General features: G+C 36.4%; 1 protein-coding gene across 6 annotated transcripts in view; it reads right to left on the bottom strand.

Moving 5' to 3' along the window:
* Cdh18 (cadherin 18) overlaps window positions 1-23,815 on the bottom strand; it is an 833,519-nt gene that overhangs the window by 6,309 nt on the left and 803,395 nt on the right. For all 6 annotated transcript variants that reach the window (XM_045132913.1, XM_045132915.1, XM_012947493.2 and 3 more), the window contains one exon: window positions 18,383-18,500. In XM_045132913.1, coding sequence (XP_044988848.1) covers window positions 18,383-18,500 — 118 coding nt within the window. The remainder of the gene's footprint in view (window positions 1-18,382; window positions 18,501-23,815) is intronic.

Genomic DNA, 23,815 nt, shown 5'->3' with positions numbered 1-23,815 from the left:
TCCCATGAGACCAGACATGAGGCATTGAAAATTCATGACAGCCCAACTTCTTATTCTGTCCCATGATTATTTCTTCTAATGTGGTATGTGGATGTTGGTCTGAAATGGCATGCACTACTAACATCCTACATTTATAACCTAGAGTAACCTTCCCAGAGACTTCAGCCTGTGTCTAAAAATAAGTTAATTTTATTGCACTGAAAAGCTAAGTGAGACATTAGACAATTGTAAAGGTTCTTGTCTTATTGCTATTGCTATCACTACAAGCCCAGTGCCGAATAATAGTGGAGTGGACAGCTTTGTTTTGATGTGGATATTAGTGAAGTTCTTTTATTACTTTTTCTTCATTTTGTATAATACTAGCTATGTAGGTTTGTTGTACTGAATATTTATTTTATTGAGATATGTTTTTTTTTCTATTATTAGTTTATTCAAAGTTGTTACTGGAGAAATATCTATTCAACTACACTGAGAGTTCATCTCCTTCTAGTCAGAATGGCATTCACTTAGAAATTAAATAACAAATGCTGGTAAAGATGCAGAATGAAGTAGACCATTAGAAACTGCTAGTGGGAATGTAGACCAGTCCAGGCTCAAATTGAAGCTCTTCAAAATACTGAATATATTTACCACATGACTCAGATGTACCACTCCTGGGTATTTACTTTAAGTACTCCAGGTTAATGTATCACTATATTTGCACATAAATATTTACTGCAACACCATACTCAACTGACTGGATTGACCTAGGTATCCATCAATGGGAGCATGAGAAAATAAAATGCAGTATATAAACATAATGCAATATGTTTCCTTTCACAAGGAACACAAGTTTTTTTTTCTTTTTCAGGAAAATTGATGTAACTGTAGATAATCACATTAAATGAATCAAGCCAGACTCAGAAAGACTATACCTATTCTTCTCTCATTTGTGTCTAGGAAAACAAGGAGGAATGATGGATGATAGGAAGAAGGAGAAAACAGGAGGGCAGTGGTATAGAGAACATACTCAAAGTATATTATATACCTACATGAAAATATATTTATGTATCCAAGTTTCATGTGCAATGAGTATATTACTATGGAATTTTTAAAAAGATTATTTCCTTTATACCTATTCTCTAAATAACTGGATTTTTGAATAGGTATAATTTTGATAACTATAATACAAACTACATAATATGCTATGACTGTATGCTATAAGTTATTATATTTGAGGGTTTATCAAATGTTCAATGTAATGTGCAGAATAAAAAAGCAATAGTACATATACCTACACATGCATGTGACTGAATTATTGAATGAATATTATAGAGGAAAACCTATCTGGATCATTTTAAATATTGTCTTACATAGTAAAAGAAGAATTTTCAAAATACATGCCTATTATGTGTGCTGCAAAAAGTCACAGATATGGAAAATGCATTATGTGTAAGACATGATACCACAATCTTTATGGAGTTCTCTCTCAGAAAACTTGATCTTCAAGGAGGACAATCTATCATGTGTAGGTGTGGGCAGGAAAATTGATATAAGTTTGTATTTAACAACCCCCATTCGGAGGAAAATGTGTGATCTAAGTGCTCATGTGCAAAATAATGTAGGAGAATTACTTAATTGACCCACTGAAGAAGAAATGTGAAACACTGTTCCCTGGATCTCAGCTTGCGTGACAAATGGTGCAAACTGTGGATGAACACAGCAATGACGTTGGAAGATGGAGCCTCTCGTTTATGGCTGTGAGCTGGTTTATGCTTTGCATAACTGATCATGCTAATTGCTAGAATGGAAATGGGAATGCGATTAGAAACAAAACGAAGCCAGGATATATTTCTATGATACTTAAGTTCTTAAATAGAAAGCCCTGGGTTATAATGACATAATTTCTTCTCCTCTTTCTTCCAGCTGAAGGTTTGACTTTTGTAAAGAAAAGAGGATTCAGGAAGAGAAAGCTTTTCATATAGAAAGGCTTAGCACAGCAGAATAATGAGCTCTTGAGAGAGGATATTCTGTACTTCACTGGAACTACAAAAAAAAAAAAAAAAAAAAATACTTGGCAGAATTCTCCCTGAACTTAAGCAAGAAACAGAACCACTGGATGAAAGTGAAGCAATGATATATACATACAAATAAACTCATCATTGTATCTACATGTATGGATACACACCTACATCTCTTTTATATGTAAAGAGAGTAAAAAGGCCCAAATGTCTGATTAAAATTGCATAGATAGGCAATAAGTACAATAAGACATCTCTAAAAGAAAATGCTACACACTCAAGGGCTGGGGAGATGGCTTAACAGTTAAGGCACTTGCCTGTGAAAACTAAGGACCCATGTTCCACTCTCCAGATCCCAAGAAAGCTAAGTGTACAAGGTGATGCAACAGTGTGAGTTCACAGTGATCTACAAAGCACTAGGCAGCACAAGCATCTGACGTTCAATTGCAGTGGCTGGAGGCCCCGACATGCCACTTCTCTCTTTCTCTCTCTCTATCTCTCACTCTCTTGCTCTCATACAAAAAGAAAAAAAAAAAAGTACTTGCAAAGCCAAATGTCAAAGTCTTAATTGGTGTTCAAATGAATTAAATTTACTATGAGGAAAAGAGAAAACAATTGTGGAAAGTAAGATCAAAATGTAATATATAAATGTATGAAAATGTGAAAATGAAAAAATAAGTAAATAAAAAGTAAAATAAAAACAAGCAATGGCAGAGCACAGAGAAAAACACAGATAGAAAGATGGAACATCTGAGGGTGCCTAGCGGTATCCAACAATCTCAAACATGAGCCAATAATGAATCAAGCTTGTCTCTCATAGTTAACACTCAATAGTTTGGATGAAAATAAAGAATATAGAATATTTGGATGAGAAGATAACATAATAAACACTGGGCTGATAAGATATAAAATGACACATGGGGACTTGTGAGATGGCTTAGCAGTTAAGGCATTTGCTTACACAGCCTAGGGATCCTTGTTCGACACTTGAGGCCCCCGTAAGCCAGTTGCACAAAAGGTGATGCAAATGTGCAAGGTCACAGGAGCACACAGGTGGCATACACATCTGGACTTAGATTATAGTGGCAAAGGCCTTGGCATACCAATTTTCTCTCTCTCTATCTCGTCTCACATTAAAACAAAGAAAGACAAGTCTGTTGGGCTTTACTCAAAGATAATTTTTAAAAATAAATAAAGAAAGAAAGAAATGATGTATGTTGGAGTGCAAATTTTAGAAACTACAGGTGGGAGACACATCAGATCAAATAATAGGTAGATGATAGAAAAGACAGATGATGGATAGGTAGATACAAAGGTCAATGAATAAGCATACAGAACTGCCAAGTAGTTAAAAGGGTCTTGGTAGTATTCATTCATATATGTAATTTTGCTGATTCTATTTATGTTTCTTTGTTTTCTTTTACTTTACCTTTCTTTTTTTCATTTTTTGCTTTTGTTTTTTGAAGCAGGGTCTCAATAGCTGATGCTGAACTTGACATCACTGTAGGCCTACTCTGGCTTCAAACTCATTGTTATTGTTAGCCAGTTATTAACACATGGGAAGAAAGGGGTTATTTTGGCTTATAGACTCAAGGGGAATCTCCATGACGTCAGGCAGAAATGTGGCATGAGGAGAGAGCGGGCATAAGCTCCTGGTCAACATCAGGTATACAATAGCAGCAGAAGAGTGTGCCAAACACAGGAAGAGGAAGCTGGCCATAATGCCCATTAGGCCATCTTGAACAATACAACACTCTCAGGAGGCTCTAATTAGCAAACTGTCATCAGCTAGGGACCTAGCACTCTGAACACATGAGATTATGGAGGGCAACTAACTCAAACCACAATACTCACCATGCGCTTCCTACAGCTGTGATTATACATGTCAGGGATCATGCTGTACGTATGATTCTCTTCACTGAGAACTACATGAAAGTTTTGGGACTGCTGCTGTGAAAATGGTATTTCATTCCAATGGTGTCAGTATAGAAAACATGGACTAGGATACAGCAAGAGGAAAGGGGACACCCAAGGGATTCTGAATGTCCAAGGGATGAAATGACAGGGATGAATTTTCATGATCAACTGTCTTTAAGTAATTCCAAAACAAAAACTGGTAAGTTTCTAAATTAACTCCTTGCTAAATGTCATAAGTGCAGCAGAGGTATTTCCATCTCCTGCATCATTAGTTTCAAGCAGAAATACTCAAGTGCCAGATTTTATTTGATTTATTTATTTTTTCAAGGCAAGGTCTCACTCTAGCCCAGGCTGACCTGGGATTCACTATGGAGTCTCAGGGTGGCCTCAAACTCACTGTAATCCTCCTACCTCTGCCTCCCAAGTGTTGGGATTAAAGGCATGTGCCACCATGCCTGGCAAGGTTTTATATCTTTAAATTGTGATATGTTTAGCTGGCTATATAATTTCATATATAGCTCAGAAAAGAATATGCAACCATAGAAAGAATTGTATACATGTGAAGGAATTGATATTCAAAGAAGGGCTTGTAAGATGGGAAGCATAGAGGAGTGCATTCTATGTGACCGCCTGAGTTCAATTCCCAGCAACCACTGCTGGGCATGGATGGATGGGACCAACTAAGGTTGTTATCCCAGGGTGGAGAGAAAAATTTCCTGGGTTTCATTAGTCTCCCAGTCTAGACACAAACAGCAGCTCCAGGGTCAGTGAGAGACTCTGACTCTGGGAAGTAAAGGAAAGGAACAACAGAAGACACCTGGCATTCTCCTCTGGAATGAGCACACACGCTCAAGGTAAGTATGCACTGGCGAACACATGTGCATACACTTAATGTAAACACACCACACTAAATACACACACACACAGCCTCTGGAAAGCTATCATCACAAATACAATGTTTTCACGTTTTAAAATATAAGGAATATTGGGGATTTTTATAATGGATAGTTTAGGGGGATGATAAATGAATATGTTCATGGTACAATATCTTATTGAGAAGATTGTTATCAGGTTACATAATAGAAAAGTAAAATGAAAGTTATATGTTGATCATGGGCTCTCCACCTTATGCCACCTTACATGCATATGTGACCTTGTGCACCACCTTGTATACATGTGTGACCTGTGTACATGCATCAGCTTGTGGGTTCCAGGGAGTCAAACACATGTCCTGTGGCTTTGCAGGCAAGCGCCTTAACTGCTAAGACATCTCTTGAGCCCTTTGTTTGCATTTTGAAAGCTGTTACTTGGTGTATTCTAATTTCTGCTCTACTTTTTTACTGAACTGTCATAGAGTTCAGGTTAAAATAAGACATATTTTAAAATTATTTTCTGTGCCAAATATAAATCCATTTTAGACTCCAAAATTAGAAAGCATTGAAACTTTGTGTTCTGTCAAAGTGCTCTTAAGTGATAACTCATAAGTTCCTTGCCATCTCAAACAATTCCTTGCTAGATAATTCAGCCTGAAAGATACAGCTTCCCTCAAGCACAAGTCTAGAGAACCATTAAAATAAAAACTGTCAGAACAGCAGAAGAGTTTTAGACTCTCAGCTTTGTATCTTTGAATTAGACCAAATGTTTATTTTGTTTGCTATTTATCTGAAAAGAAAGTTAAGACATAGAGTCTCTTTCAGGCAGATGAATAGATAGGGTTTCATATTGTTTCTATTTCCCCTATGCCTACGGCATCAGTCAGAGCCGTTCATACTCAACTGTCAGAGCCCACGCATGAAGCAACACTGTGTGATTTCCTGCAAAGCTCCTTTTACATAATAGGTTCTTGATAAATAATGATTTGAACCACACTCTGCAGGAACATGTCTTCTGTTACAGTTTCTTATTACATTAGCATATGTTGGGAAATTAACACCAGATGAAAGAACATGATGTGTCATACTTCAGTAGCGTGAATGGCTTAGATTGTAATGATGGCTCATTCCTCCGCTTGTGTTCCCTGACTTTGCCTGTGCCAATCCCAGAATGACTCAGCTCTCAATGTTCAGACTCTGGAATCTGCCTGTTCATTTAGGTTTGTAAACATCCTTTGGCCCCATTTGTCTGTCTTCCAAACCAGATATGTGTGATCCAGCATGACAGTATGTTCCGATTCGCACCCTGGAATGCCATCCCTCTGACCATCTGCCACACTTCTTCCTAACAATTTTTAAAATTCTGAACAAACACAGCCAACCAATCTCTAATGATTTTACTTTTACATTGATAAATAAGGCTGGTAAATTAAATTATATTGAGTTACTTTACTTGACATAGTATATCAGCCAACTCAGACTCAACTCAAGAGATTAGAAATCAATCTAACAGTATTTAATTTTATCAGATACCATGAAGTAGTTCTTTTAAGACTCTTTCAAGATTGATTGTGCATGCAAATGTTTTTTCCTCAACAAGAAAAGACTTCTTTATGAAGGAAAAAAAATGAAAATAAGGCACAGCTTTTAAATCAACATTTTGAAAACTTCACTGAAAACTGTTTAGACCTTATAGGACATTTTATACAAGGGTTACATATTATTCTGTCTACACAAGATGGTATTTAGGTGACTGAAAAATAAATATATGTGAAATAAGAATGTAAATCTTTCTATTGGAAAATCTGACCATGAGTCACATAGAGGTTTGTAGCTCTAGGAGACTGGAAGATAAAGAACAAAGCAGGAGTGGGGCATGGAGGCATGACTAGAATCTCAGCACTCAAGAAACAAGTGCAGAGGAAAACACCCATGCTGAGGCAGTCTGCATTAGTTTTTAAGACACAATCTCTAGTCCAGGCATGGTAACACATACCTTTAATCCCTGTGCTAGGGAGGCAGAGCTAGGAGGGTCACTTCGAGTTTGAGGCCAGCCTGGGACTACAGAGTGAGTTCCATGTTAGCATGGACTAGAGTGAAACCCATCCTCAAAATAAAATAAAATAGTAAAAATAAAAATCAAACTCTGTCCTTTAGGTCAAAGAAACAATTTGTAAACATAATAATACAGCAGCTGGGCAGAGATAAAAGCACTCATATTAAAGATTCGTATTTGAACTCCAGAGGATCCCCTGCCCATTATTACTTATAAACCTGCAGCAAGTAGCATGGGTTTTCGCATAGTCTGAGTGAGCTGGAGGAGAACAGAGTGTCCCCGGGCATGAGCTCTCAAAGCCCTGATGAAAATCGTCAGTGCATATCTTCAGACAGCTGCAGTGGACATGTGAGTCTTTTCTCAAAAGTGTTGGAAATCGGGCTGGAGAGATGGCTTAGTGGTTAAGCGCTTGCCTGTGAAGCCTAAGGACCCCGGTTCAAGGCTCGGTTCCCCAGGTCCCTCGTTAGCCAGATGCACAAGGGGTGCACGCGTCTGGAGTTCGTTTGCAGAGGCTGGAAGCCCTGGCGCGCCCATTCTCTCTCTCTCCCTCTATCTGTCTTTCTCTCTGTGTCTGTCGCTCTCAAATAAATAAATAATAAAAAAATTAAAAAAAAGTGTTGGAAATTTCACTGGCCTTAATGTAGAGGGCAGGGCAGGCAATCATACAGGGTGATGGCTCTTTGCAAGGAAAGCAGCGAGGCAAAGGGTGCAGCCTTTAACGTCACAAGAGTACAAAAAAAACAAAACAAAACAAAAATGCAAGAATGGTGAATTTAGCATTTTCAGTGTTATTTTTCTACTTTCACCTTTTTTAGTGCATATGTGTCAGATGTTCTTTTGTTTTCATTTTGCGAGGGAACATAGCATGTGATAGACAGAGTGGGTTGGGAAACCAAGAAAGGGAAAATGCATATGTAAGAAGAAAGGAATTTTCAGATAAAGACAAAAACAACGTTTGGTACATTCAGAGAAAACAAAAACATATTTTCCTGTAAAAAGGAAAAGATCTATCAAAACAAATAGCTACTGTTGAAATTCCCACTTTGCTATTTTGGGGACTAGACAGTGCACAATTTAACTTCTTTCCAGTCAAGCTGTGAGCATTTCTCTTCAGTTAAAGGGCAGTACAACTCTGTGTGTAGCTGGATGAATGTTAGTGACTGGAAACCCTGACACTTGACTGGTAGGAGAGAGAACAGCCAGAGTAGAATAAAAGCAGTGTGCCCTAGCCTCCTCGCTGACAGCCGTGAGACGGCTCGGCAGGACACAGTTGCTGCCATCTTCATTAATGTCTGTTGCTTACTTAGTATCTCAGGGAGGATTATATGGGCACTATTTTGTTTAAGAGTGGGAAAAATCACTCAATGTTTTCTTGAAACCCCATGGGTAAAAGCAGAATTTTAAATGGTTATACTCTGTAGAGAAATTAAGCACATTGCAACACCAGCTGTGAGCTCTTGTTAGCAGGACAAAAATAAACGGCAGAGATATTGACTGCTCCAAATCTGACAATGCTGAGGAAATATAAAATAAACACTAAGAATGCTTACAATGTTTCTGATGTGTATCAAGCTAAATAATTACATTTACCTTCTGATGTACTGTGAAATTTGAAAGGAAGGACAGTGGAAGATACCTTTTATACATCTACATGCGTAACACAGAAAACATTTCCCACCACACCCTTTCTGCAACATGAGCTTAACCACATGTTATTTCAACAACCAGCCCCAGCACTCTTCCAGTGGCCAGCATCATCCTAATTTCCTTTGTCAGTTCTTTTGTCACAGATTCTCCAAGGAAGGGTACATGATATGACATTTACTTTTAGAACCATAAATTAATATTACATAGAAATAAAAGAAGGAATAAAGTGAAGGCAAAAATGAAATCTCCAAAATGCTATAGCAAAGACGAAAAGGGCAGAATTGTTTTTTGGTTCTTAAGTAGTTTCCAAAGGCAATATGCTAGAGGTTTGGTCATCAGCCTGAGGATTATTAGGAAGTGCTGGTGCCATTAGGAAATGGAGTCTACCATAAAGAATATGTGTGGAGTTCGGCATGCCCTTTCCACCTCTCTTTTTATGTCCCAGCTAACCATGGGGAGCAGTTCTTCTCTATCAAGCACTCTGTCCATAACGTCTCATTCTTCCTCACAAGCTCAAAGAAACTGACACCTCTAAAGCTGTGAGCCAAAGGAAAATATTCTTCCTTTCACCTAAACCTGTGAAGTAACTTATAAAAGATATAGAAAGTTGACACAGGTTAGTGATACCATTTTTTTCATTGTTGTTGTTTATGGTTTTTTTTTTTTTTTTGTTTTATTTTGAGATAGGGTCTCAAGCCAGCTCAGGATGACCTAGAATTCATTATGTAGTGTCTTCAGGGTGGCCTGAAGTCATAGTCATCCTCCTTCCTCTGCATCCCAAGTGCTGGGATTAAAGGTATATGCCATCACAGCAGGATAATAATAATCTTTTGATTAATATGATTATTAAATTATTATTTTAATCCACAATATTTCTTTAAGAATAATGTTTTACTAAAAAAATATTTATTTGGGGCTTGGGAGGTTGGGGAGATGGCTTTGTGGTTAAGGTGTTTGCCTGTAAAGCCAAAGAATACCAGCTTTGATTCCTCAGGACCCATGTAAGCCAGATACACCAGTGGGCTCATGCATCTGGAGATCATTTACAGTGGCTGGAGGTACCGGTGAGCCTATTCTCTCTCTTTCTCAAATAAATAGGTAAAAATATAGTTCAAAAAAAGAAGAAAAATATTTATTTGCATGTGTGAGTGTCTGTGTCACACAAACATGCACGCATGCACATGCACCAGATTGTCTTGCTGATGCAAATGAATGTTGTCCTTCTTTATGTGAGTATCTAGGAAACTGGACTCAATCTGGTAGGTTTCTTCAAGAAAGTGCCTTTAACCATCTTCCCAGCCCCAAGAATAATGTTTGCATTTATTTATTTACATGGTTACCTCTATATTGATGTCAACTAATTATCACAAAATTATAATTAGCTTCTTCAAAGGGAAAACAACAAGCATACATAGAAACAACAAGAACAACAAAAAAACTTGAATCAGATTCCTGAGAACATGCAGAAGCACACACAGTGACAGGTAATCTCTTTCCCTTTTAAATATGAAAGATTTACAAATATTTTTACAGTTTGAATTAATCCTGGGAATTAGTGTGGCAAACTTCCTGGCATTAAATCAAGGGCAATCCCTGTAGAAGCAGTAGGTGATGATACAACAGAAGAGACTTCTCGTGGCTCACTGAGGATGACTTTGTAATAGCATATTAAGTTATCCTTACATAGTACTAAATGTGTGATGAACAAAGCTATGTTAATCCCAGGTCATGGGCTCAAAGGTAAATTCATTAGTTATATGACCATTTACCTATATTTCATTTGCGATAGATAATAATTTAAATAGGTGAAATAAGACATTGAGGATTTTGGTGGCAGCATTAAGATTTTAAAATTTAAGCAGAGGATGGTAGAGAAAAAGGCTATATGCCAATTAGTAAGCATCTCATCTGTTTCTGGCCATACCAGAGACTTACCTTTTGATCTTCAGTTTTAAATTTAAGATTGTGTTACTACCAGCATAATAGTGAATGATAAAAATTTGGTCTTTATGAGCTAGAGACATGGCTTAGAGATTAAGGCACTTGCCCATGAACCCTAAGGACCCAGGTTTGATTCCCAAAAACTAATGTAAGCCAGATGCACACATGGTATATTTGTCTGGAGTTTGTTTACAGTGACAGGAGGCTCTGGTGTACCCAATCTCTCTCTCTCTCTCTCTCTGTATCTACCTCTTCCCGTCTCTTTCTCTCACTTTCTTCCTCTATTAAATAAATAAATAAGATATATTTTTTAAAAAATATATGTCTTTATTAAAATAGATTGTTTACATCTTATATCTTACAGTATTTGGGGATCATTAATCTTCCATTTGCTTATTCCCCAAATAAAGTGTGTTAGTATTTATTAAAGAAGCCAAGGAAAATATATTTCCAGATAAATGTTGAGAATTTTTGTTTAGCATAACACTTACTTTCCTATGTGTAATAATTGGTACTAAAACTTCTGTGGGATGAATATTGAAAGATTTTGTAACTTTTAAGCACAAAATATGACATTACATTTAATAATCATTGCATTTCAACAGGAAACTAAAATGCCACTGAGTCTCTGTGACATTTTCCTTGCTATACTAACCAATATCACTGACCATTCACAGGTATGGACCACAATCTCCTACCTCGTTGAAGAGTTTACTCTGATTCACTATATAAAGTGAAATAGCAGAGTATACTTTAAGGTCAAATTTTCTTCAAAGTGAATGATTCCTCTATAGCTACCAGCATGCCATTGCCTTGGATTGCAAGCTACATTGCATGTTGTGGTAGTTTGAATATGAATTCATGATACCCCTTAGCCTCAGGTAGATCACCAGCAGCTTGCTGGATGGGGAGTGCCTGGGGGGGTAGGTCTAATTCCATCCCCAGGGGTTTAGACCATGTTTAAGCCTGAGGTTGATGCTTGCTGCTTGATGTTTGGTGTTTGATGGCTGCTGGTGGTGGGTGTCCACTGGTGTTCACGCTGCCAGGTTCCCTCTGTTTGGATGCACGGAAGTAAACAGCTTCTTTCTCCATTGATGGAACTTCCCCTGGGCCTGTAAGCTTGAAATAAACCCGTTCCTTCCATAAACTGTGTCTGGTTGGATGTTTGTCACAGCAATGTGGAACTGACTATAACACATGTCATCCTCATTTTCCCAACTATACAGCCAGGGTCATGGAACAAGAGCTGTGGGTGCTTGAGTTCTTTAGATTCTGGATAGCTGGCACCACTGTTTTATAGACCACAGTGCAAAGTCACACATCTGTGGGAAGATTAAGTAGCAGGGAGAAATCAACGTTAATATACATGCTGACTATGGGATTTCTCTTAGGGGGAAAACAACAACAGCATTCTTTCCAAGAAGGACAGGGAAGTGTTGGGTAGAGTAGCAATGCTGTGTGATCTAGAATGATGACTGGAGTAGGGAGTGGAAGGAGCACTGGAGGAGTTAGTGCTGGATATATGTGCACGATTCATGGTTACAAAGCAATACTTTGTATCAGTTTTTTTTTCTTTAATTCAATAAATGAACATATTCACTTAAAATGACTGAAGCACATTTCATAAACATTTTTAAAAGCATGGTATTTTCTAGTTTATTATTCTTGTAACTATATTCTATTCTCAATTCATTATTTTTATTAAATCATAAACTGAAGCACATCCTGAATATTTCATGCTATGTCTCTATCCCTAAATGTGTGTCTTCTTATTTTACTTTAATTTGTCCTTGATGACTATATACACTTAGCTAATGACATTTTATTATAACTGTATTTTAGAGGCTGAGATATTTGACACTTTAAACAGCTTCCATCATTGTGAAGTGAATGATATTTCAAACCAGGGAATACTTTTTCTTTTTGTCTTCTTCTTTCAGATGTCAATAAAAAAAATCCATTGACTGCATGCAGTTCTGTAGCTGAGGCCTTCTTCATTTCTTTTACAATTTAATTTCTTTGTCTGGAAATTTGTAAAACTGTCTTATCATCTGTCAAGTTAGGGGATTTCTCAGAGATATAGTGATATCCTTTCCATCTTGAACCAAAATCTTCTGTCACTCAGGATAATCTCTATCATTATTTCACTATTGTGTTTTATCCCATTTACTTATTCTCAAATTATCTTCTGTGTGCTCTTGTGACACATAGTGGTGAAAGCTTGATTGCAAACCCTTTACATTCCTGTCTCTGGTTGCAAGAATAGAGTAAAACCAGCAATCATCTACCATTCCTTTGTTTACAAAAGTAAGCATTGAGGCACAGTGGCATCCAAGGCTGTGCTGTGCTCCCAGATGTTATGGTAGGAAAACATACATGATGCTAGAGAAACTCTTGTCAGTAAGAGACGCCGATTTCTTGAACCAAAAACTGAGCCTCCTGCTATGATGCTTCTCCTTTGATATTCTGAATGTTTTCTCTTTCTAATATGAAATATGCTCCAGTACATAGTATATACCTCAGTTTCTCAATTTACTTGACATTTGCCATATACTATGACTTTCCCATTAAAGAGGTTGTTTGGGCTGGAGAGATGGCTTAGCGGTTAAGCGCTTGCCTGTGAAGCTTAAGGACCCCGGTTCGAGGCTCGGTTCCCCAGGTCCCACGTTAGCCAGATGCACAAGGGGGCACATGCGTCTGGAGTTCGTTTGCAGTGGCTGGAAGCCCTGGTGGGCCCATTCTCTCTCTCTCCCTCTATCTGTCACTCTCTCTCTGTCTGTCAGTCTCAAATAAATAAATAAATAAATAAATAAATAAATAAAAATTAAAGAGGTTGTTTGGATTCTGAATCCCTGGAGAGAGTAAGAAATAGTGATGGATTTGAACAAATACTTAAATGTCAAAGGCTCACTTGAAGGCCATTTTGAGGAACCTTGTATAACTCAGACCCCATTTAATTAGTTGTCTGTACTATTCCAGGAAACATTAGAGAGAGAGAAAAAAATAAGCTTGAGATTATTAGATGTTGTAAAGTTTCTGTCATTTTATAGCACTTTCTGTTATCTGCTCACCTGAACTACGCTATCTGTAGTCTGTCTAGTTAAACCACAAGTTCCATTACACACCTTAACAAAGGGTACAGTGGTGAGTGGAGGAAAAGAAGGACTTAAGGAGAAGTAAGATGGAGAGGACGGTTAGGATAAGGTAATGAGAAGGGCTTATGATAAAAAATATCATATGTGTGTGTGTGTGTGTGTTTGTGTGTGTGTGTGTGTGTGTAACATATATATATATGTCACAGAAGCACTGAATGTTGTCAGGCACTAAGAGATACATATACTTCATTTATCTAGAAAATTATGTTTCCTACAAATATATTAACAGAAAAATGTATCAGTAGACTATGTGATCATTGTGAGCTTCATCCAATGCCATGGCTTGGATATGGCTGTCCCAGTCACACTTGGGCCATTGCTGACTCAATCCACAGTTCACTAATGTGAGGATATACACTCTAATGAGAAGTGAATGGGACCGTTCCTCATGAGTGGATCCATGCTGTCCCTCAAAAGGCATCAATTCTGAGTTCTCTTCCTTTTTTGCATGTCTGCCAGGTGTGGAACAGGGTCTTTGCAGAAAATGGTCTATTTAAAGCTCTGTATCAGGCTCTACCATTCTACCAAATGATCTTTGAGTTGCTGACCTCAAGAAGTGTGAGAAATACACTATAATATTTGATTGTGCTCCAGTCTTAAGTACCTTATCATAACAGTATGCAAGAGAATGAGACTTGAAGGCTGTGCACAGTCATGAGACCTGGAACATCAGAACCACACATCCTATGTCCTTCTCTTCCATTTCCATGGAGAAACTAACAAACCAACCAAAATACTGATCATACAAAGAAATAAACTGATATCTGTTCCTGGAATTAGAATAGGCTAATACTAAGTATACAATGGTAAGACTATTAGAGACAACAGATGAAAAAATAAATAAATAAGAAAATCACTAGTGATTGTGAGTTGTAAAAGGGAAAAATAAACAATGCTTACCAACCTAAGCAGGGAGTGTTTGGATTAGATTTTCTTTCTTCTTTTGCCTCCTACTTCCCAAGCCAATCATTACCTGAGTGCTGGCATTTTCTACCAGTGTATTCCAAGAAAATTCTATGGCTAGTAACAATTAAATAAAAATAAACTTGTTTCTCTAAAAGTGATATGGGACATTCAAGGAGACCTACATTCTGTGATGTCTACATGACTTATCAGATTCCAAATTAATAAGGGAAGAACATATGGCAGAAAAGATACAATGGAGAAGAAGGGGAGGAAATGTTCAGCGTTTTGCTATCTCAGAAGCAGTTTTTCATGATGAGCAGAAGAATCACACAAGCAAAGAGATGAAAGAAGATCATGTTAGTTGATGTCAGGACAGAAGTTACCTTTCATGAATTTAGGCATAAGCAATATTAAATTACTTTTCATGGGATGAATTTAATATATAGCCATTGAAAATCTACAACAAAGAGTCATGTTTGCAGTACATTTTTAGTAAGATCTGTTTGGAAGAACTGTTTGTGCCACATACGTCTGTGCCAAAGTGAAGCATGGCAATATATATGGGTGCAGCCATATGACACCCGTTAACAGAACAAACTCACCCATATAAAGTTCATGGGCTTAGGAGGTGAAAAGCTGTAATGAGGAATACCCTAGGTGCACAGAGTATAGAAAGTGAGCTTTCTTGGAAGGGAATGAATCCAGCTTTGGAAATCCTGAAAGTTTTATTATGAATTGTAAAGTCTATGGTCCAAATGATGAAAACATCATTATTCATAAATAGTATTTTATTTCTGAAAGTGACAATGTATCTTTCTTCCACAAATGATTTTCAGACATTCATCATGGCAAAGAAACAACAACAAAAAAAGGAAAAGAAAAAGAGAAGAATTATTGTCTCTGCTCTCACAACATGAAGAGATAAGTGGAAAACGGTCACTTTATATAAACAACCTATGTAGAAAGCCTCCCAAATGTGGCATTCCAGAATTGTTGTATAGAATTTATTCCAGAATCTTGATGATTCACACAATAACTACAGGTAAGTCTGAGTGAGGTGAATGTATTTCCCACTCTCAATCCATTTTCTAGAGCAATCAAAATGCTTACATATTTCCTTACATCATTTTGCTTAAAACGATAGGTTCCACATATTCTATTGAATTTATACTTCTAAAAAAAAGGGCAAAATAGAAACTATGTTCCCATGTTCTAAGACACATTTAATACGACTAGAATATCTCTCTCATCCTAATTTTAAATCTCGCTTAAACTTTCTGTAGCTGTGTTAGCATCACATGACACTTACCAAGTTCCTTAATGTCACTCAGGCACATTTACTCATTTTGCGATGTCAAGCTTGCTCAGGTACCTGCCTAAAATGTTTATTTAGCCTTTTCTTTCTTCCACATCTGTATGTCCTTGTATTTTTTACATGGGAAGAAAACACACATACAAACTATACTGTCTAACCAATCTTATTTATCACTGCTGCCCAGAGTTAACCACCTTTCTGAATTTGTTAAGAATCTTTTGTGCAATATATATGCTTTTATAGATCTTATATATTCAATACCTACAGAAAAATTTGTTTTATTTAATTGTTGCCTCACTTCATCCATTGAATTCCAGGCCATTTTTACTTCACTTATGTAATTTATGTGTATTAGAGTGAATTTACTTTCTGAAATTTCTTAATTCATTCCCTATTTTAAATGCTTGGTTCTTAGGCTCCCCATAAACATGCCCTTCTTCCTCTCTTTGCGACTCTCTCTTCCTCTGACTTTTCTGTGTCATACAACATATTGGGAATACCACTATCCTGATGGTCTTCTGCTCTGGTATTCATCTTGGAGGCTGTGTCCACTTGTGTTTGTTATTGTGACATACTCTTTAAGTTTCAGGGTCAGATAAAAAAAAAATGGCTTTAATAAGTTTCTTTTCTTTCTTTTAGTTTTTTTTTTTTTTTTTTTCCCTGGGTTCTGAAGGCAGGTAAAGACTCACAACTTCATAGATGACATATCATCCCAATCCCCCTAGAACCACTAAGCCTGGCATTTTAATTTCACACTTTAAATTCTTATTGGTCAGTGCCTTGTCAGTGGATTGTGTATAGGGCATCGGCCTTCTCAAAACCTACAGAGTTGGTATTTCTAATCATAGTAAATGAATGTGAGCCTCTGTCTCACAGCATTTGTGGTTTTATAACAACATGGTTTAAGCTGTGCACGAGAACAGTGGCTCATTGTCTTTAGGATAAATTCCGACTTTATTACTCACAGCTGCTATAAAATAGTTCTAGAAATATACGCAAACGTTGCAATGATGTAGGTGTCAAAACAAGATAACTTGAAATTATTTTAACTGATATTAACATTAATTTTAATGATAAAATAAATGCTGAAAAATTATACTTATAATTATAAAATCATAGATGTATTTTGAAGGGACACCCCTGGAATGCAAGTTGTTAGATTGGTGGTATCATATCAGAGAAGATATTTTGAATATTATAAATTCAAAAATATCAGAAATGTTTTAGAAAGGCTTTTAGATAGTAGTGTAGTTTTCAAAAGCAGTAAAATGATGCTGTTTTTAAATTTGTGTCTGTTTTAATGCATTGAATCTAACATTTAAATCTATTTTTGTTATAAAAATACCTGTTAATTATTCTGTGTGCATGTGTGTTAGTACATTTTGTGTTTGTGAGTGTGTGTGCATGTACCCATGTTTTGAGAGGTCAGAGAACAAAATGAAATGCCCTCCCTTGAAATACGGGAAATGTGAATTGAGAGTTTTGTCCTTTATGTTTCACTCATGCAATAGATATAAATAGCAATGCTCATATGCGAGTTACTGTAAAATATTCCATTAAATGTAATTTCCCATATGCAAAATTGTTAAAAAAGTATCCCCACAAGTGGAGCAGACCAAAAGATCTACTTTAAATTATGTTTTATAAAATCATACTTACCTTGCTGCACATATTAGTATCATCATTTCAATGATATAAAGTCAATTAAATAACATGAAAAGGTGTCTTAGAAGGATGCATAGGTGGGATGAAATGCTTACTCCCAGACATATGCACCACTGTTTCTCATAGGAATCATGGCCAATTGCTATGTTCCAAATAAGAACCTATCCAAATAAGCATCATAAAAGAGTTTGGTGAAGAAAAAGTTGGTGGAAATTAGAAAATTGTCTGTACTTGATAACTTAATATTCCCCACAAAATGATGTATATACAGCCTTGGAGAATCTGCAACTAGAGCATCTAAATAATGGTGAACCTTCCATAGTTATTAAATTATGAATTATTTTTTTCCTCACATAAATCACAATATTACAGAAAAACTTAAAAAAAATTCCAAAGCACTCTCATAGCATCCATATTTTTTCTGCTTTTTTTGGAAAGTGATTTCAACAAGAAGAGGAAATGTAATTTTTACAGAACAACTTGATAGGTTTACTAATTCAAGATGATTTCAAACATTGCATTTTCTTCGTGACTCTCTCTGGGACATATTTTTCATTCTTCCTAATTTAAATATATTTTTCCTTGTAGCAGTAGCAGCAGATAATGTAAACATATTTGTCAGCTAAGAGTTCTCTTAAAATTTGCCCACGAGCATATTACATGTACATTTCTTATTTAAAGGAACACTTCTGAATAAATGCAATAAATGCAATGAATGTTATTTGTACATATGGCTCGATTTTAAACACAAGCTCTTCACAGATCATAACGCATTAAAATCAAAGCGAGTTTGAATGCTGATTTCAAGCTGCTCATGGGTGCATAAGAATGAAGCAACACTAATCCTCTTTGTACCATTTCATGTTGTATCAGAGGCCGCAGATGAAAATATATATATTAATGTTCACCTTCATTGTCTTTAAGGGTGAAGTTGGGGTTCACAGACAGCCGCTCATCCAGAAAGAAGCTGAACTTTGGTCCATTGGCAAAGTCATCCTTATCTGTTGCAGTGATGGTGTGGATAACCTAAGAAATGACACATACTAAACAGTAAGTTAATTTGCTTATTTCTTTGACTTTCATTTTACTGTACCATTTTAATTGTTATAATTAAAAGATTTACAAAGATCTCTTCAGCTCAATTGTTGAAAAATAAACCCATCAAAGTACCAATTAACTTGTTTTTTAATACCATTGTATTAAATTGTAGGAAAAGCCTTAAAGTACAATATATAAGCATCCACACTATATTTCCTGTCGCAATTCAAATTACATTTATATCCCTTATGGTGTCAGAGGCTGAGGCAGATTGCCATAAGTTCACCAATAAGCTGCCATGTCTAATGGTACAGAGGAAAAAATGATTATGAACTCTAGAGTGAATACACATAGAAAAGCAGACCAAAGTAGTGGAAAGAGCCAGGTATGGTGCCGCACGTCTTTAATCCTAGCACTCAGGAGGGACAGGTAGAAGGATTGCTATGAGTCTGAGGCCAGCCTGAGACAACATAGTAAATTCCAGGTCAGCCTGGGCTAGATACTGAGACACTACCTCAAAAAAAAAAAAAAAAAAAAAGTATAAATGAAAAGAGTATCTTTGTCACCAAAGATCAAAACACAAATTCTAATATTCTTTTTTTAAATTTTATTTACTTATTAGAGTCAGAGAGGGGGATGGAGAGAGAATGGGCATGCCAGGACTTCCAGCCACTGCAAACTAACTCCAGATGCAATGCATGCACCCCCTTGTGCATCTTGCTAACATGGGTCCTGGGAAGTTGAGCCTGGGTCCTTTGGCTTTGCAGGCAAGTGCCTTAACCACTAAGCCATATCTCCAGCCCAAATTCTAATATTCTTAATCATTACAGCTTGTATAAATATGCAAATATGCAAAATAATAGTTCCTCTATAAAACATTACTATCTTAATCATGCAGTTTCCCACACTGGGTAGTCCTCCTTTAGAAAACTAGAAAAAAATAGCAGGGAAAAGAGAGCACTAACATATATTCTTTTTATGAAAAGTAAATCTTCATTACAAAAACGTGATATGATTTATAAGGATGTCCAATTTCAACACTTTACAAAGGTAATAATTCACTTATGGATAACACAGTGAAAATTTAAATCCCTCTCTATATACTGTGACCATCTGCTACTCAGGGAAATGAAGAGTATGAAAATGCTGAGATGGAGACATCACAGGGAGAAAAACCAGAAAAGCTAAAACATGTCCTCAGGTAGTGATAGTGAACGGGTGTTTCTGTGCCCAGAAGTGACCATTATTGTCCTGTGTCTTCATGGCTCAGTGCACAAGCTCGCTATCAATGCCACACAGGTACGTTCTCAGCAGGAGACACTAAACATCCCTCAGGCCAGCATCTACTCAGACATCCATCCTGTCCTTCTTTCCCTCTGAGTACTTATTTTTCAGCTGACAATTTCATATTACTTATTGTTTGTTTTCTTTCTCCACTTAAAGTGCAAATAGTTCTCTGGATAGATCATTTTCCCCATGCAGTGGTTTTTGACTGCAAGCTAGAGAATGTACTGATGGATAATCAAAAGCAATCTGACCGTTTGTTCTCAAGAATATAAGGAGCTACACTCTCTCTCCCTCTATCTGTCTTTCTCTCTGTGTCTATCGCTCTCAAATACATTTAAAAAAAAAGAATATAAGGAGCTACAAACAAGCACAAAGTGTGGTGTTGACAGAGGAATATGTTTACATTCTCTCCACTTAAGTTCTTAATATAACTGAAATGAAAATCATGTCTTATTTTCAGGGACAAATGAAAGTGCATTTAAATCAAACCATTCCTCACCTCCCATGGCCCATCACAGATACACCCACCTGAGCATGAACCCTCTTATGCACATATGCACACATGCAAAAATGCACAAAGCTTCACTTCTTTTACCCATTTCTCCAAAATTAATCTCTCACCCCTATTGTTAATCAATTAGGAATCTTCAATATGCAGTCCTATTTCTCTATCGCACTTTATAACATTATGATACATTTACAAGTTCTTATTGCAGTATATAATAATGAAGGGATTGTCAAGAAGAATTCATTTAGGTAAACCAAGCTAATATGTTTCCCAATTTAATTCGGATTATGAATTTTTATATTCATTTCAAAATTAATTTATAGGTAATGTTAATTCTTTCTTAACCTTCTTACAAGCCTGAACTTATATTTATTGCAAACATTGGGTATTTCATATTTTATTATATTTACCTCTTTTTTGGTAAAAAAATGATATTTTCCATTTTTGTACAGGTAATTTCAAAATGGAATTTATCAAGATGCTCAACTAAGGCAATTTTGTTGTTAGTATTGTACTTTTATCCAGTGTCATTGACAAAGCAAATGATAAGCTGTTTATTATACTTCAGTTCTTCTCTTGTACTCTGGGGTACTTGATGGCCAAGCCCATATGCTTACATTTTCATTCATGATATTTATTGTGCTTACAAAAACCTAAAAAATGCAGATTTACTTTTATACTCCATTCTGAGTTGTCATCTTCCTTTCTTGGGTCATGTTCAAGTTATCTATATTATAAATCACTCCATTTTCCTCAATGTGAGATAAAATTTGCAGTTATTATTACCTCAGGCTTTTCTTAGTATGTATTTGTGAGAATTAAGCATTTCTTTTAATTTTTGAATAGATGTAAATGTCATATATCTAGATAATTGACAGTTCTCCATCACTGTTCCTACTTTATTTTCAGAGCTGTGATTTATTTACACATTGTTAGTAATGATATCTGCCTTTGCAATTTCTTGATAAAATGAAATTCTTCACAACTTCTTTAAAAATGTATATTTATTTATTCCAGAAAGAGGAGAGAGAGAATGGGCAAACCAGGGCCTCTTGTTGGGAGCTATGAATCAAATCTCAGCCATGTTAACAGAAACCGCCATATAGCAAGTTAAGTTTCTACTTCCTCACCTAATATTCAACTACCAAGGGATCGAACTCTTGGCTGAATACTCCCCCATGCTGCCGGTAGCTGATGAAGAAATAAAGGCATTGCAGCCCACTGCTGAATAGCGGGCCTCCCCTTCTTTTGTATAAAAGAAGGGAGGAGATGTTGGGAGCCATAGAGCAAAAGCCTCTCCATTTTGCCTGGGACTGCTCATAAGCTGACTCATTACTCAGAAAGCTGGTCCATCCAGCTTTCTGTTAGGTACTTCTGGAACGTCGGTCAGCAGACTGCTTACAGAATTTTATCTTTTGCAAAAGGCCAGTTTATGGTCAGGATGTAAAGCCTGGTGCAGTCAGGATGTTAAGCCATTGAGGCAAGATTAGATGAACACCTCATTACATCCCCTCTAGGTTTCCTGACAATTCCAAAGCCCTAAATAACATCAGCCAGCTTATCCCCCTGCTTTTTCTTCCTCGATATAACCACTGTATAAAAAATAAAGACTCTGAGGCCTTGACAAACATCTAGCATGGTCTCCTTCTTGTGTCTGTTTGCCTTTTATCATTCAGGTTAACTTCCCCTCAGGTCCTTGTTCAACTCCCCACTGGCCGGGGCAGCCTCTAGCCACTGAAAAAGAATTGCAGATGCATGTGCCTCATTGTGAATCTGGCTTACGTGGGTCCTGGGGAATTGGACCAAGGTCCTTTGGCTGTGCAGGCAAATGCTATAACTGCTAAGCCATCCTTCCAGCCCACAACTTCTTTCTTGATTCTGTTTTTTTTTTTTTTAATCTAACTGTGGTCAAAGTTTCTATCATGTACATCCAACAAAATATTTGATTATTTTGAAAGATATGACAGAGATAAAACCACACATATAGTTTACATTTCTTGAGGAGTGAAGAGAATCAAGTAGACATTTGGCATTTATAAATACATGCTATAGAAATTTAATAATATCCTGAGCTATTGCTAGCCTTTTGATCATTCTGTTTGGTAAGTGAACTAGGCTTAACACTTTAATGTACAGGGAAGTTCTAAGAAAGCTTTAATATCTCAATTACACTAATCAATAAAATTTTTCCTATAATTCAAACATAAATAAATTTTTCATGAGTTTGTTTGATAAAATATGAACCATGTTAGTTGAATGAGAAGGGTCTTTAATAGATTATAAAACCTCTATTTCTCTTGGATAGATTTTTTTTCTTGCAAAGTTATATAGTTAATAAAATTGTATTTGCTGGAACATAAGGATACTGCTATCTATTAAAATGATTTTTAATGTTATCTTTCTGAGTTTAGTTTTAGCACATAATAAAAATGATTTTAATATGAAAATAAAACAAACACTTTAAGGATGCTTGTTTTAGGTAAAGTATAAATTCTTGTGAATTCACCTTAGTTGGGAACTGAAATTTCACACATGCATGGTATTCTATTTAACACTGTTTTCAGAACAAGCAGATATATTAACTCCAAGAGCTACACTGCAATGATCTACAAGGATGCTTAATTTACCCTATATCTGTAATTCTGTGTTGTTGACACTTTAACAAATTGTCATTCTCTTTGCCTTAGCAACACCCTGATATACTTAGTTACACAGCTACCATATGGAAGTATTGACAACTCTAAACACAGTTATCAGAGAAAGAAGAGCTTCCCTACAGTAGGAAGAACAAACACAGTTTTGAAACTTTATTCACAAATCAATGTGTAAATTTACTATCTCAGACCTGTATCAAAGTATAGATTGTAATACAAAATAATAGTCTATGTGTACCAAGAGAGACCATAATACAGATGTGCAAGCTATACTTAAAAATTAATTTTCTTCATTGAATATTTAAATTAATTTTGAAAATAGATGAAAACATTGTAAAACACTCACCTAAAAATCAAATTACACCAGGCATAGTGGCACACACACCTTTGATCCCTGCATGTGGGAGGCAGAGGTTGGAGGATGGCTGTGAGTTCAAGGCCAGCCAGAGACTACACAATGAATTCTACTTCAGCCTGGGCTAGGGCAAGAGCCACCTAAAAGCAACAGCAACAAAATAGTTCCAAGTACTACGTAGCCAAAACATAAAATTATACAATTTTAAGGATAAATATAATGGCAATGTGGACTGGGGAAATGGTTTATTGGTGTGGGATTTGCCTGTGAAGCCTAAGGACCCGTGTTCAATTCCTCAGAACCCACATAAGCCAGATGCACAAGGGGGCACCTGTCTCTGGAGTTCCTATGTAGTGGTTGGAGGCCCTGGCCTGCCCCTCTCTTTCTGTCTATACGTTTCTGTCTCATAAATAAAAAAAATTGAATATTTCAAAAAATGATGGCCATAATACAAATAGTTTTTTTTGTAATGAATAAGCTAAGTAACCACCAGATTTAA

Source organism: Jaculus jaculus, chromosome 13 (genome assembly GCF_020740685.1).
Source record: "Jaculus jaculus isolate mJacJac1 chromosome 13, mJacJac1.mat.Y.cur, whole genome shotgun sequence".
NCBI lineage: Eukaryota > Metazoa > Chordata > Mammalia > Rodentia > Dipodidae > Jaculus > Jaculus jaculus.
The sequence above is the reverse complement of the archived record's forward strand: the minus strand, read 5'-3'. Positions and strand labels throughout refer to the sequence as shown.